The sequence below is a fragment of the Leptodactylus fuscus genome, chromosome 2 (genome assembly GCF_031893055.1).
Source record: "Leptodactylus fuscus isolate aLepFus1 chromosome 2, aLepFus1.hap2, whole genome shotgun sequence".
NCBI lineage: Eukaryota > Metazoa > Chordata > Amphibia > Anura > Leptodactylidae > Leptodactylus > Leptodactylus fuscus.
This window is the reverse complement of record NC_134266.1, coordinates 49,658,850-49,672,324: the sequence shown is the minus strand read 5'-3', so window position 1 is coordinate 49,672,324 and position 13,475 is coordinate 49,658,850. Positions and strand designations below refer to the sequence as shown.

General features: G+C 44.1%; 1 protein-coding gene across 2 annotated transcripts in view; it reads left to right on the top strand.

Annotated features, from left to right (window-relative positions):
- Positions 1-8,396: 8,396 nt before the first annotated feature.
- Positions 8,397-13,475, top strand: part of SSH2 (slingshot protein phosphatase 2) — a 163,370-nt gene continuing 158,291 nt past the window's right edge. For both annotated transcript variants that reach the window (XM_075263730.1, XM_075263728.1), the window contains exon 1: positions 8,397-8,653. In XM_075263730.1, coding sequence (XP_075119831.1) covers positions 8,591-8,653 — 63 coding nt within the window. In that variant the 5' untranslated portion in view covers positions 8,397-8,590. The remainder of the gene's footprint in view (positions 8,654-13,475) is intronic.

The window sequence follows — 13,475 nt, the reverse complement described above, 5'->3', positions numbered from 1 at the left end:
TACTTTTTTTTGTTTTATAATAGGCTGCTACCTGCTAGAGTATCCTCAACAGGTAGCGGCCTATTTACCTACCTCCCTGGGCCTGCTCATGGCCGCCCCCAGCTTCCCCTTCTACTATAGGACGCAGGGGGCAGCTGTGATCAGGCCCGGGCCCAGGCCACGAACCCACTGCCGCTATCATCATACTCAGGGGTCTTTTCAGATCCCCGAGTATAATAATCGGAGCTCCAGGGAAGGTGAGGGAACATAATAAACAGTTTTACTCACCTCTCCTGGTGTTAATCCTAGCAGGCTTCGGGCCTGTATGGTAATGTCGGAGACATCACGTCATCACGTGGTCTGGGACATTACCACACAGGCTCGAAGCCTGCGCTAGCAGTACCATATAGGTACGAAGCCTGTGCTAGTAGTAACAGCCTTTTACTGCTAGCACAGGCTTTGGGCCTGTATGGTAATGTCCAAGACATGACAGGCCCGAAGCCCGCTAGGATACTGCTAGCACAGGCTTCGAACCTGTATGGTAATGTCCCAGATGTCTAGGACAGTACCATACAGGCACGAACCCTGTGCTAGCAGTACCATACAGGCCTGAAGCTTGTGCTAGCAGTATCATTACAATAGTAGATGAAAATCAGTCCATGGTCATGTGATGGACACACAGGTGCACAGTTTGATACAGTCAAAGTTTAGTAATCAGACCTCTGTCTTGTAACGAGCTGTGCACGTGTGTGTCCATCATATGACCCTGGACTATACATCACATGACCATGGACTGATTTTTATCCATTGGCAATATGCAAATGGATGAGAGCAAGTAGATATCTAGAAAACTGTGAGGAATTGCTATAGAAAGCATACTGAAAAATTATGACTTCTCATGATACACGCAATAATATTTATTTACTGAAACTGGATATCCCTTTTAACTAGTTTGCTTTTCTCCTCTTGGTCCTCACAAACAGTTGTGTAGATGGCCAGGGAGGAAATCGGCCGCTATTCACACTGTACATGTAGTTTAATCAAGGTAAGGCCTCAGCACAGTGTGACAATGCTTGGTTACTTCTAAGCCATTGTTAGGGAGCGTTCACACTACCGTTGGTGTCCGACAGGTAATGTCCGCTTCTAGTGTCCACTCAAAATCTGTCACGGACATTAGGAGCGGACACTAGCTGTGTCTGTGACACCTGTCATTTATTTAAATGGGCATCGGGTGCGTTCTTTTGCACTCCGTGCCCTTCCTTCCCTGTCCGCAAGTGAAGATGTCCAACTTCTCAAGCGGACAGAAAAACTCGACATGCAGGGTTCTTCTGTCCGCTTGAGAAGTCGGACATCTTCACTTGCGGGCAGGGAAGGACGGGCACGGAGTGCAAAAGAACGCACCCAATGCCCATTTAAATAAATGACAGGTGTCACGGACACAGCTAGTGTCCACTCCTAATATTCGTGAGAGATTTTGAGCGGACACTAGGAGCGGACACTACCTGTCGGACACCGACGGTAGTGTGAACACCCCCTTACTTGGGTTGCATTACATACTGTACTGTGTACAGGGGCGTAGCTACAGGAGGTGCTGTGGTAGCAACCGATACCAGGCGCAGAACTCTTAGGGGCCACAAAGGTCCCTCTGCCACAAATATACCATATTCTAAATGGTACAAGATAAGTAAGATAACAGATTTTGCACTTGGGCCCAGGAACTGGAAGTTGCACCTCTTTTTGTGATGGTGTATATACATGACTGGCACTGTGTGATGCACTGATTATTGCGGGTCACTTTGGCTGGAGCAGGTCATGTTTCACCATGATGGAGGTTGTGTCTAGCTTTCCTGCAGTACAACCCACTGAGGTTATGGGTTGCCCAGGCTATCCATGGTGAGAAGGGGCATCTAATTTAAGGGATGATTCTCACGTTGGGGAGCTCGTACAGCTTGCTAGAGAGGAGTGGAGGCTTGCTGCTTGGAGATCTGCATGTATGGCCTGATAATCTTAACACTGCAGTGCTGGGTGTGACCTGGTGTGTGGCATAAGGCCGGGTTCATACGGAGTATTCTGGCTCGTCATTTGGTACGTAGACGCCGCGGGAGGATTTGCGGGCCGTATATGCTCCCATTGTTTTCAATGGGAGCCGGTACCGTACACGCGGCGCTATTTTGCGGCCGCCGCAAAATCACGGCTGCAAAATAGCGCTGTGTGTACGGTACCGGCTCCCATTGAAAACAATGGGAGCGTATATGGCCCGCAAATCCTCCCGCGGCGTCTACGTACCAAATGACGAGCCAGAATACTCCGTGTGAGCCCGGCCTAACATGTACATTCCACCAATAGAAATGAAATAGAGGCATTTTTATCTACCAAAATGTAAAGCGATTGTGATAAGATCCTCCATGTACCATCTCTGTTTCCTTGGTGGGACATCTAAGTGCAGATTAAGTGGATGTCCCAAAGTGAGAGATGCTCTTGCTATGGTTTAAGGTGGGAGATTCCGTCTTGGGAACATAAGTCTGAAAAGGTCAGATAAGGGAATCTTCAAGATGTAAACAACTTGTTGATAAAAGAGGTCAAAGGAGGATGCTAAGAACTGTTCTGATGAACAAGCGGTGCACTGCCAAACAAACTACACCCATATAAGGCTGGGTTTACACTACCGTTGAATTCAATGAATGAAGGTGTCCGTTAGAAGAAAAACAAACCAGACACCCCACATAACAGACATTAACGGACGCTAACTGATGGTAATGTGTCCAGTTTTTTTTTTTTACTGATCCATTTAATGGATCAGTTAGATCAATTGGATCCGTTTAATGAATCAGTTTTTTATACTGTATGTTTTTTTTTTTTGTTTCTGCTTTCTGAGCATGTGCAGAAAAAAACGGACATAAAATAACAGACTGTAACTGTTGGCTATCAATCACTGTTTGTTATAAGTCCGTTGCCCATACACTTCAATGCTAAAAAAATAACGGACACTTGCTGTCCATTTTTATCAATGGACAGAAAAGTCTTTCATGTAGTATTTTTTGTTCACTGGAAAAAAAACCCAGACTTTTGATGGATTGGGTGTAAATGGACACAATATAAAATCCCATTGAAATGAATGGAAATTTTAACGGATTTGTGACGGTTTAGCTAGTGTCTGTTGCTAAAATCTTGTAACGGACAATAGCTACAGACACTGCCGACTGTCACCAACGGTAGTGTGAACGCCCCCAAGAGGCTGGTGTCTGAGGGTACAACTTGTCATTTCCTAACATAGATGGACTATGACAGCAGACAAGCAGTTTCAGTATCATTGATATCTATGGGAATTTGAAAGGTAACACTCCAGTAAATAAGAGCCTAAACAATGGATAACTGAGCAGTGGAAAATCAGCAGTGAGTCAGGTAAATCCAGATTTAGGCTAAGGCCCCACGCGGCATCCTGCAGTAAAAAGTGCTGCAGGAAAAGCTGTAGCAGCAATACATCGCAGTTCTTCCTGCAGTGCTTTACACAGAAAGTTCCCAGAGGTTTCCTCTGCAAATTTTCTGCTTCAATTATACCTATAGAGAAACCGCCGGTGTTTCCGTAGATATAATTGACATTCTGCAATTTCCAAAACCGCAATGTATTTTAATACAAAGTGGGGATGGGATTCTCTAGAATCCCATCCCCACTTTGCTGTGACTGTAAAACACTGTGTTTTTTTTCTGCAGCATTTCCGTCACGTGGAGCCCTGGCCTTATGGTGCATCATGAAGGATCAGAATTTGGCACAAGCAGCATGAATTTTTCCTGTCAGGTGAACTATCAAACACTATAAGACGTCTGTTGAAACTGATTTATGTCTCAGTTGAGAGGTGGTGGAGACAACATAACACAAGGATGGCCAGAGAACCTCCGGAATATGCTGAGGTGTGTCCGCATGTTGTAGTGTTAAGGGGGTGTTCACATTACTGCTAGTGTCCATTGCTAACAACCATTACAAAATGTTAACAACGGACACAAACAGAACCGTCATAAATCTGATAAAAATAATTTCAATAGGATTTTATCTGTTGTTCCTTAGTGTCTGTTTACTCTAAATCCATCACAAGTCCATTTTTTGGGGGTGATGGGGGACATAATAGCATGGGGTGGGGGCAGCACAGTAGCTGAGTGGAACGCCCCCTAAGGCTAAAGTCCCACATTGCGGAAACACAGCTTTTTTTGTTGCAAATTTTGTTGAGGTTTTTTGACTCAAAGCCAGGAATAGATGGAGCAGAAGTTAGAAGTATAAGAGCTTTCTATATATTTCTGATTCCATTTGTAGCCACTATTGGCTTTTGCTGTAAAAAACACATCAAAATCTGCAACAAAAAAAAGTTGCGTTTCCGCAACGTGGGGCCTTAGCCTTAGGGTTAGTTCTGCCTCAAAAGGCCGTATCTGCCTCAAAATCCTGACCAAAAAAGACGGCTCCCATTGAAATCAATGGGATCCGGTCAGTTCATGCTCATTCTTTCAGGTGGATTCGCCTTACGACATCCGCCTGAAGACACTCCCTCCTGAGTAGACCCATTAATTCGGGCCTAATCCGGAGCAGAGTGCGCAAATGGACGCTGGTGCACTGCACTGGTGTCCAGTCGCAGCTACTCGTATTTTGGTCTGGAACCTGAGGCGGCCTCCACCTCCAGAAAAGGTTTTTTTTTGGGGGAAATAAAGCCAATTTTTCTTGGGAGAATGAGGCCAATTTGTGTTGGGGCCCCACTACAAACACATTCTACTTTACTAATGCTATATCTCATCCCAATCCAGTGGAGCTCTCCAATCCAGTGGAGTTAGCCATTAAAAAGGTATCAACTACTGAAGATTACCAAGTTTTCGTGTTTTTTTTTATATTTCCAATCCAGTGGAATCAGTCATTTCAGGGTGGGGAGATGTTGGGAGTATCTGGTGGGATTACTGGCAGAATATCTAGAAATATACAATTTGTTATTTTTCATGTTGTGATACTGTATATTTGTTACACTAGGTTCAAACCTGCGCCTGGATTTCTGTTCTTTGGGTCTGCTCGGGAACCCAAAGAATGGAAACCTATATGCTTAAAAAGTGGTTACACGTGGACCCAATGGACTATAATGTGGTCCACCAGGTTTCCACCTGAAAATGTGGAGAGAAATGTCCAGCTTGCAGAGCTTTTCTCTCCATATTTTTTAAGCGTATTCGAGGATGGAAACCCTGAATGTAGAACTGGCGCAGGTGTGAACACACCCTTACTTATTTGAAATAGCGATAAAATTTATATTAAAAAGGAATGTCTTCCATCTTGATGACTCTTTCACCTCTCATATCTCCAGTTCTGATCTCCGGAAGTATTTGCATACAGATAAGTACATGATGTCAGCAGCTTATTTTTTTTTTTGTAGATGAATTTTTTAGATTTTCTACATTAGGTTTAGCACTCCTTTAAGTAGTTCTAGTGAGGTCTTGTCTGCATTATATCGATGGCCCATCCAAGTCTCACATCTTTTTAAATAAACTAAAGCGTAGAAGATATTCCGGCCATTTCCTCCTGCCATTGACTCACGCTTCTGTTACACTTTAACAAGGGGAGGAATTAATTGCACTTTACATCAGGTGATAATAGAAACTGTGCTACTGCATGACCTTTATACAATATAATGCAATAAATATCATAAGACATTATGGGATTAGACTAACTGGTGAAACTGACGTACTGACTGTGTGCTAAATCATCCCGCTTTATTATGGATGCCTATTAGGATCTGGCAGATGAATCATAATGGTTCTAAACAGCACATAAATTTTATGGCAACTCTACACCAGAAAGCCGAGTTCCAGCTCTATTTATTCATGCAGTGTGAACATAGCCTAAGAGACTGCCACATGTATGCTAAACTGAAAACATACCGAAATGTTTCTACCTGTTCAGATTAGGCTAGCATGTGTGTACATGAGGAGTAGCCATTATATGCCTTGTATCGTGCATTTTCTGTATTTTCCCCTGTACGGGCTGTCTCTCATTTTCAGCTGGTCCTGAGCTGGTGGATAAAGCCTATCTTCTACGACATCTGTCATACACTGTACACGGAGAAAAGAAGAGATTCTGCTTCTTTAGGCAAGGGCTACAAAGTGACTTTGGTCACAAGAATCCAAAGATCACTGGGTCACCCTGCGACTCCTTCTCTAATGTTATATAAGGAAAAATATCTTGATACCGTGTTAGCCAGTGGATATGAAATAAAAAAAATTTGAGAGAAGTTCTCAGTAGTTGATACCTTTATTAATGGCTAAGGGAGCGTTCACACTACCGTCGGTGTCCGACAGGTAGTGTCCGCTCCTAGTGTCCCCTCAAAATCTGTCACAGACATTAGGAGCGGACACTAGCTGTGTCCGTGACACCTGTCATTCATTTCAATGGGCATCGGGTGCGTTCTTTTGCACTCCGTGCCCGTCCTTCCCTGTCCGCAAGTGAAGATGTCCGACTTCTCAAGCGGACAGAAGAACCAGGGTTCTTCTGTCCGCTTGAGAAGTCGGACATCTTCACTTGCGGACAGGGAAGGACGGGCACGGAGTGCAAAAGAACGCACCCGATGCCCATTGAAAAGAATGACAGGTGTCACGGACACAGCTAGTGTCCGCTCCTAATGTCCGCGACAGATTTTGAGCGGACACTAGGAGCGGACACTACCTGTCGGACACCGACGGTAGCGTGAACGCCCCCTAACTTAAAAAATGGTGACATATTGCGAGCTTTCAGGATATTAAAGCTATCCCTTCATCAGGCTGGTATAACACAATATCTGAAGGCAGGCATAAACCCAGAGAACTTTCCTGTGAACTGATATATGTTTTTTTTGAACTGTCTATTTGCATATTCTGCTTTCCATCTATTTTGCATCTAACACTCTATTCCTGTATAAATATGCCTGCCTTCAGATATTGATAGGGTTATTCATCGGTTTACTTGTGGGCCAGTCTGAGACTGCTAGTAAATGGAGTTGCATTGCAACCTCTAGTGTGTCGCGATCTCAAATTCTAGTTGACTTTTTTGCAACTATAAGTTGCAGTCTCAGCAAACGAGGGGTCACAACTAACAGTGGTGAAGGGAGTTGCCAAATTGGTTATGTGACAGGAGTCACGGCTAAAGCTGCCATGTAGGCCGAGCCTTATTCTCTAACTCCAAAACACCATATAGGGCACTATATTAAATTTTTATGATGGACACTAAAGGCGATGACTATGGAGTCAATTTGCCACACAATCATGGTGCACTAGGGGTTTCAATGTGACTCCATTTGCTAACATTAGTGAAGGTGTTGCAGGGAGACCAGGCAATCTTTGCTTAAGTGATTGGAGTCACGGTCAAAGTCATCAAGTAGGCCTAGCCTCACTCTTTTACGCAGATGCAGCAGCGCCAGCACCATTATAGAGTAGTACTGAGCCATGCTAATGGGAATAAAACACATGGGGTGAGACAAAGTAACTACTATTAGCCCCAGCGGCCTCTATCAGTGCTTCTGTTTATCTATCACTGAGATGGGGATCCATAATAATATGGACACCAAAGGTGCCAACTGACCCCAGTGACTATTATGGGGTTTGTAAGGTTTCTGTTATGGCGTGTGTCATCTTGCCAGACAATAGTGCAGCTTGCTGCGCTTTTTCATCCGCGATTAAAGAATTTGTGATGGTGGCTCCTAACACAGCCCATGGCGCAGGTGTGAACATAGCCTTATATTTTATATATACGTCACCATTGTATGACCCGATACGATAAGAAGAAGGATCGTTTTTATTGGATAAACAATCCATTTCACAGCGATCATTGGTTTCGGTTGCTCGTCCTATTTACATTATGACATTTTGGCGCCACATTGAACGATCCATCAATGCTGCAATAATCCTCCATCGCCCAGCGCCTGCCACTGCCCTCACTGCCCACGTCATTCATTAGCCTTGGTTATTGATGTGCCCCAGTCACCGCCATGGATTTCTGATAGGATAATCTCCGGCCATTGGCTTTTTCTTCTTTCTTTTCAGCCATAAATTTGTAACCTATAAAGCTGATTCCTCCTCATGATCTCCATTCCCCAGGGGCGCTGATGGGATGTGATCTACACACTGTCTAATGATCTGACATATTCAGCTTGGCTCTACTACATAAATGTGGATGGCAGCGGTAACACAGGGGTTAAGCACCCTTTCCTTGCCGTCTGCTCAGTGATCTCTTCACTTTTTTTAGGTTATGGGGTAGTTTTCTGACACATAGACGTTTATAGGACTGTTATAACATAGAAGATCGGATTTATAGGTAATTCCTAGCGAGGATATAAGAAGATGAACAGCGCTCCAGCGCGGGAGGGGTTAAACAGGTGTGGCTAAGTGACGGCTGACACTCTGCGCATGTGCGGCCGGGACATACACACAGCGCTGCCGCCTCTCCTATCAGTGTGGGGACAGGCGGCGGGTTTGGACAGCGTCCGCTGGATATTGGGCGTTGTAGTAGCTCGCAGGAGTCGTTGATGTGAGCGGGATAGCCGGCCTCCCCCCATTAGTCCATGGGATAATAATGACAGGCCGGTCGCGACTACAGTGTTCCTACATCCGCTACTAGATGGCTTTGGTTACGGTGCAGCGATCCCCCACCCCCAGCACGACCTCCAGCCCCTGCGTGTCGGTGAGTGATGAGGATGATGAGAGTCCGGTGTTCTCTCCTATTGTCTGCTGCTGCCAGCTCTTCCTGCCTTATAGTGGCCACCGGCGCCTCAGTGCGCATGCGCGGGTGCTGCTGCTGCTGTCTCCTCGCCATCCTTTTGCTTCCTTCCTAGCTGTGCCAGGGCCTGCTCTGTCATCCTGCACCCCAGGGGTACACTGTGCTGCAGGGAGGGGGTGCACTATGGGGTGCTGGGCCTCTCTGCCATTGTGTGCCACTGCCCTCAGGGGTTCACCTGTATTTAGGCTGTCACTAATGCTGGGCACTTGTACCTGCCACTTATTTGTTGGGCACCATGTTTGCATCTGGAAGTCTATGTGACAGGTTAACTGCAAATAATGCACCGTTACGTGTCCTCCTTGGTAGAAGTCAATGGAGCATCTCCATAGACCTGTATGATGAGCCTTGCAAAGTCACATGACTTGGCGCTTATGAAAATTGCACCGTATGTCGAGTATTTCATTACATGGCACAAGGTGTCATTTACGTATAACCTTGATGTCGCGGGGCTGCATGTCCTGTATGTATTATATTGAACCCTGTCACTTTTGTACCTTTAAGTTGTCTATAGTTGTGTGACCGCTGTCAATAGTTTCGTAGTCAGTGAAAACGACACTAACTGTACAGAAAATCCACATGTGGTATCTTATAGTTGGGATTAAAACAACTGTTTTGGTTGGAATAGAATTGGTTTTGGGCTAGAAAAGGTTACCAAGGGCATCTAAGGGTATGTTCACACGAAGCAACTATGCTGCAGATTTTTCATTCAGTTAGAAAATCTGAAACGTGGAAAATCTGCACAGTGTGTTAATGTAAAGTCCAGATTCTCACCATGAATTTCACCCTTTACGGTGAAAATCTGCAACTCATTTCTCTTTTTCCTGTGCAATGCATATCCCATAAGGCTGGGCGTACCCTTGGGGTTCATTGACATGACTGTATTGTACCTCTGTAAGTCTCAGCATTGTATGGACTGGTAAGGCTAGGTCTAGGTTCATATCACATTTTTACAATACATTATGAAAAAAACATGCCAAATAAAGTATGCAAACACTGCCAAGGAAAAGTCATCTGTTTCATATAGACTTAAATGATTAAAAAATCCTATAGCTGTCCATTTTTTTGCAGTACAGAAAAGCATAGTCTGCCACGCATTTCTAGTCCGGTACAATAATCTATATTTCCACTATAGTCTATGTAAAATAGATGATCTTTCCATGGTTCCCATTTCAATATATTTTTTTGGCATACTTTATTTTTTCAATTACAGAGGCATGAGCTGTATTGTAAAATAATAATGTGGCCCCATAGAAGTCTATCCCTATGTGTTGTAATAAAAAGCGGACAGTCTGCCCTCAAGGCTTATATTGGAAGGCGAAGGATAAGTTCACACGGAGTGAAGTGGCACGGATTCTGCCTTGATAACTCGCAGCAGAATCGGCACTAATAAAAAGACTCCCATTGACTTCAATGTGTTCCGTGTGCAAAACTGAACCCATTGAAGTCAATGGGAATCTTTTTATCAGCGTTGATTCTGCCGCGACTTATCAGCGCCACTTTACTCTGTATGAATGCCCCCAAAGGGTAAGTTCACACAGAGTTTTTTGCAGGTGAACTTTTGAGGCCGAATCTGCCTCCCAACTCTACTACTCACTTCAAAGAACAGATTTTTTATCAGCTGCAGAGATAGTCATGACCTATATTCTGGCGGATTCTACCTTGCAAACCTTGAAATGGGGGCAAAGAAAAACGCTCCAAATAACCGCAGAAATTGTTTTTTTTTTTTTTTCCTGCCTCCATTTCAAAGGGGTTTGCAAGGTGGAATCCGCCTGAAGATAGGTCATGATGCGTTTTTTTTTTTTGTTTTGTTTTTTCCCCCATTAGCTGAAATATCACCTAGAGGAAAAAAATCTGCTCCTGATTCCCATTGACATGAATGGGAGAGTTGGAGGGATGTCTAGAAAAACCCAGTGTGAATATACCCTTATTAGGTTTCGTTAATAAAACACTTACTTTATATACCTCTAGTCTTTTTATAGAGTTTTTGTTCCATTAAAATGCAAAAACGAACCTGTAGTATACTCCATGGATGCTTCATTGAGTTGTTTGTGGGTCTGAGAAAAATTGAACAGACGCACTTGGATGACATCTGTGTGTAGACTCGATGGACTGAGGTTTAGAAAAGGACAGGGATAGGACCTACTCCATACTGACTTGTATGCCTCCCCCCACTAGAGTTACACTAGGTTCACACCTGCGTTCAGCTGTCCGTTCTGAGCTTTCTGTCTTCTGCATGCCAGACCGAGTCCGGCCATGAGCGGCGGTGAGCGGTTTATGCTCTCTGCCGCAAAACCGTTTTTTTAAATCCGGACACAGAGTACTGCATGTCTGACTCTGTGTCCGGATTATAAAACCCGGTTTCGCGGCGGAGAGCATAAATCGCTCACCGCTGCTCACGGCCGGACAGCTTTCTCACCCATTCAAATGAATGGGTGAGAGAGACTCCTGCGGGTTTCCGTCTCCTGCTCTGTTTTATGCAGGAAACGGAAACCTGAAGTACGGAGTGCCGGGCGCAGATGTGAACGAGCCCTTAGTAAAAACGACGGCTATGTTTATGGAGCTAAAGAAATAAATGGGTCCCTATCCTATCAGATATTACGGATCCATAATAACTGAAAGAACATGGGCCAAAATTTCAGTGTGTGTATGGGACCATAACCTTTGTAATGTATTGCCATGTGGAGGTATTATACAATGAGTCACTCATATGAAGAAAGGGTTGCAGATAGCTGTATTGTGTCTACATGTTAGGCTATGTTCAGATGATGGAAAATATGGAGGAGTTTGAGGCAGACGTCTGTTTCAGATTCCTCTTCATTTTCTGGTCTGTGCTGCTAATAGCCAATGCAGAGCTGATAAGGCTCAGAAGAATGGGCCAAGTCAGTGGAGAGTCTCGTGCTGTGGACAATCCTCTAAACACATTCAGAGTGAGCGCAGTAAAACAGAATCCCATAGACTTCAATGTGTGCGTAAGACCGGCACACATTGAAGTCTATGGGATTCTGTTTTACAGCAGTCACTTTGACATGTGTTTACGTGTCTGAATGAGCGGAGCGTGACTCCGCGTGAAAGCAGCCTAAGAGTGAGCGGCGTAAAACAGAATCCCATTGAGTTCAATGGGTTCAGTCTTACGCGCGCTACCCATTGAACTCAGTGGAAGGCTTTTTTTTTACCTATTGCTTTCAATGTGATACGTGCATATCACATTGAAAGCAGTAGGTAAAATAGCCTCGCATTGACTTCAATGGGTAGCGCGCGTAAGACTGAACCCATTGAACTCAATGTGATTCTGTTTTACGCCGCCCACTCTGAGGCTGCTTTCACGCGGAGTCACGCTCCGCTCATTCAGACACGTAAACACATGTCAAAGTGACCGCTGTAAAACAGAATTCCATAGACTTCAATGTGTGCCAGTCTTACGCACACATTGAAGTCTATGGGATTCTGTTTTACAGCGGACTCTTGTTTGTGTCTGAATGAGCAGAGTGTAACTCCGTGTGAAAGCAGCCTAACTTTGCAGCAGTTCACGTATGGATGAACCCCTACTTGCACGCAGTGGTCAGTGATCACATAAATATGCAGGTAAATACTTCTGCCTACCCACATAATGACACGATCATTGGCCGCCATGTTCGATGATGTTTGGATGCGGCCCCATACAGATAGCTGCGCGAAACTGGACACTTCACGCATTAATATTTGTTCAGTACTTTGAACTATTGTAATGTAATAATGAGTGAAGAGGAAGAGAGACGTATAATAGAAGGGTATGCATGTCTCCCATGTCTTGGACCATTTTTGGTTTTGACTTAGAAATACTAACCAAAATATTCCTGTGTGAAGAGGTGATCTCAGGACAAATTCACACAGGCTGATACTATTACAACACCAAACGTAAAAACACTTTGTGTGGTACATGTGGTTATTGATCCAATTACTGTGTACTTTGTATTTTCTCTTAAAAAAAAAAAAAAAAAAAAAAAAAAAAAAATCCTGGGTAATATGTTCTCATGATTGTCTAAAAAATTACAAAAAAAAAAATCATTAATTTACATAAAAATATTCCCGTCTGTTCCTTATTTCTGTACAAGCCTCATTATGTCAACACCTATCTTTGCGACATACCTGGTTTCTGAATTGGGGAGAGGGGAGAAATCTGCTGCCACAAGTTTTGTTTTTCCCAGAACAAATGGATTGGAGGCTCCTCATACGCATTAGATGATCAACTGAACCCACAGATTTTGATGTTTGTCTGTTTTAAGATGACCATGTACCATTTTGGCCAACAGTTTCCCCCTCTTTGTGTCTATAGTACCTTTAGTACACCTCATTGCTGTGTACACTAGTCCTTCATGTGAAAACTCAGGTTTATGCTTCTGTATTGTGTTTAAAGGGGCTATCCAGAATTACAGAGCTCCACTTCTTCCTCTCAGAAAGTGATATCATGGTGGTCACATGGCCATTCAACAGCTCAATCTTACCGCCATGATGTTACCTCCTGAGAGGAGGAAGGGGAGCTCTATCAGGAAATAAGTAGTCTAATCCTGGATAGCCCCTTTAAGGACTCATTTACATGACCGTAGTCTTTATCTGCAATGCGGACACATTATTTTCTAAGGACCCAGACACATGACTGCAAGTTATGAAGCATTTCCTATTTTTGACTGCATTTGCGACACAGACAACCATACAAGTCTTTTTGGAGATCCACGTATACATGTGTTTT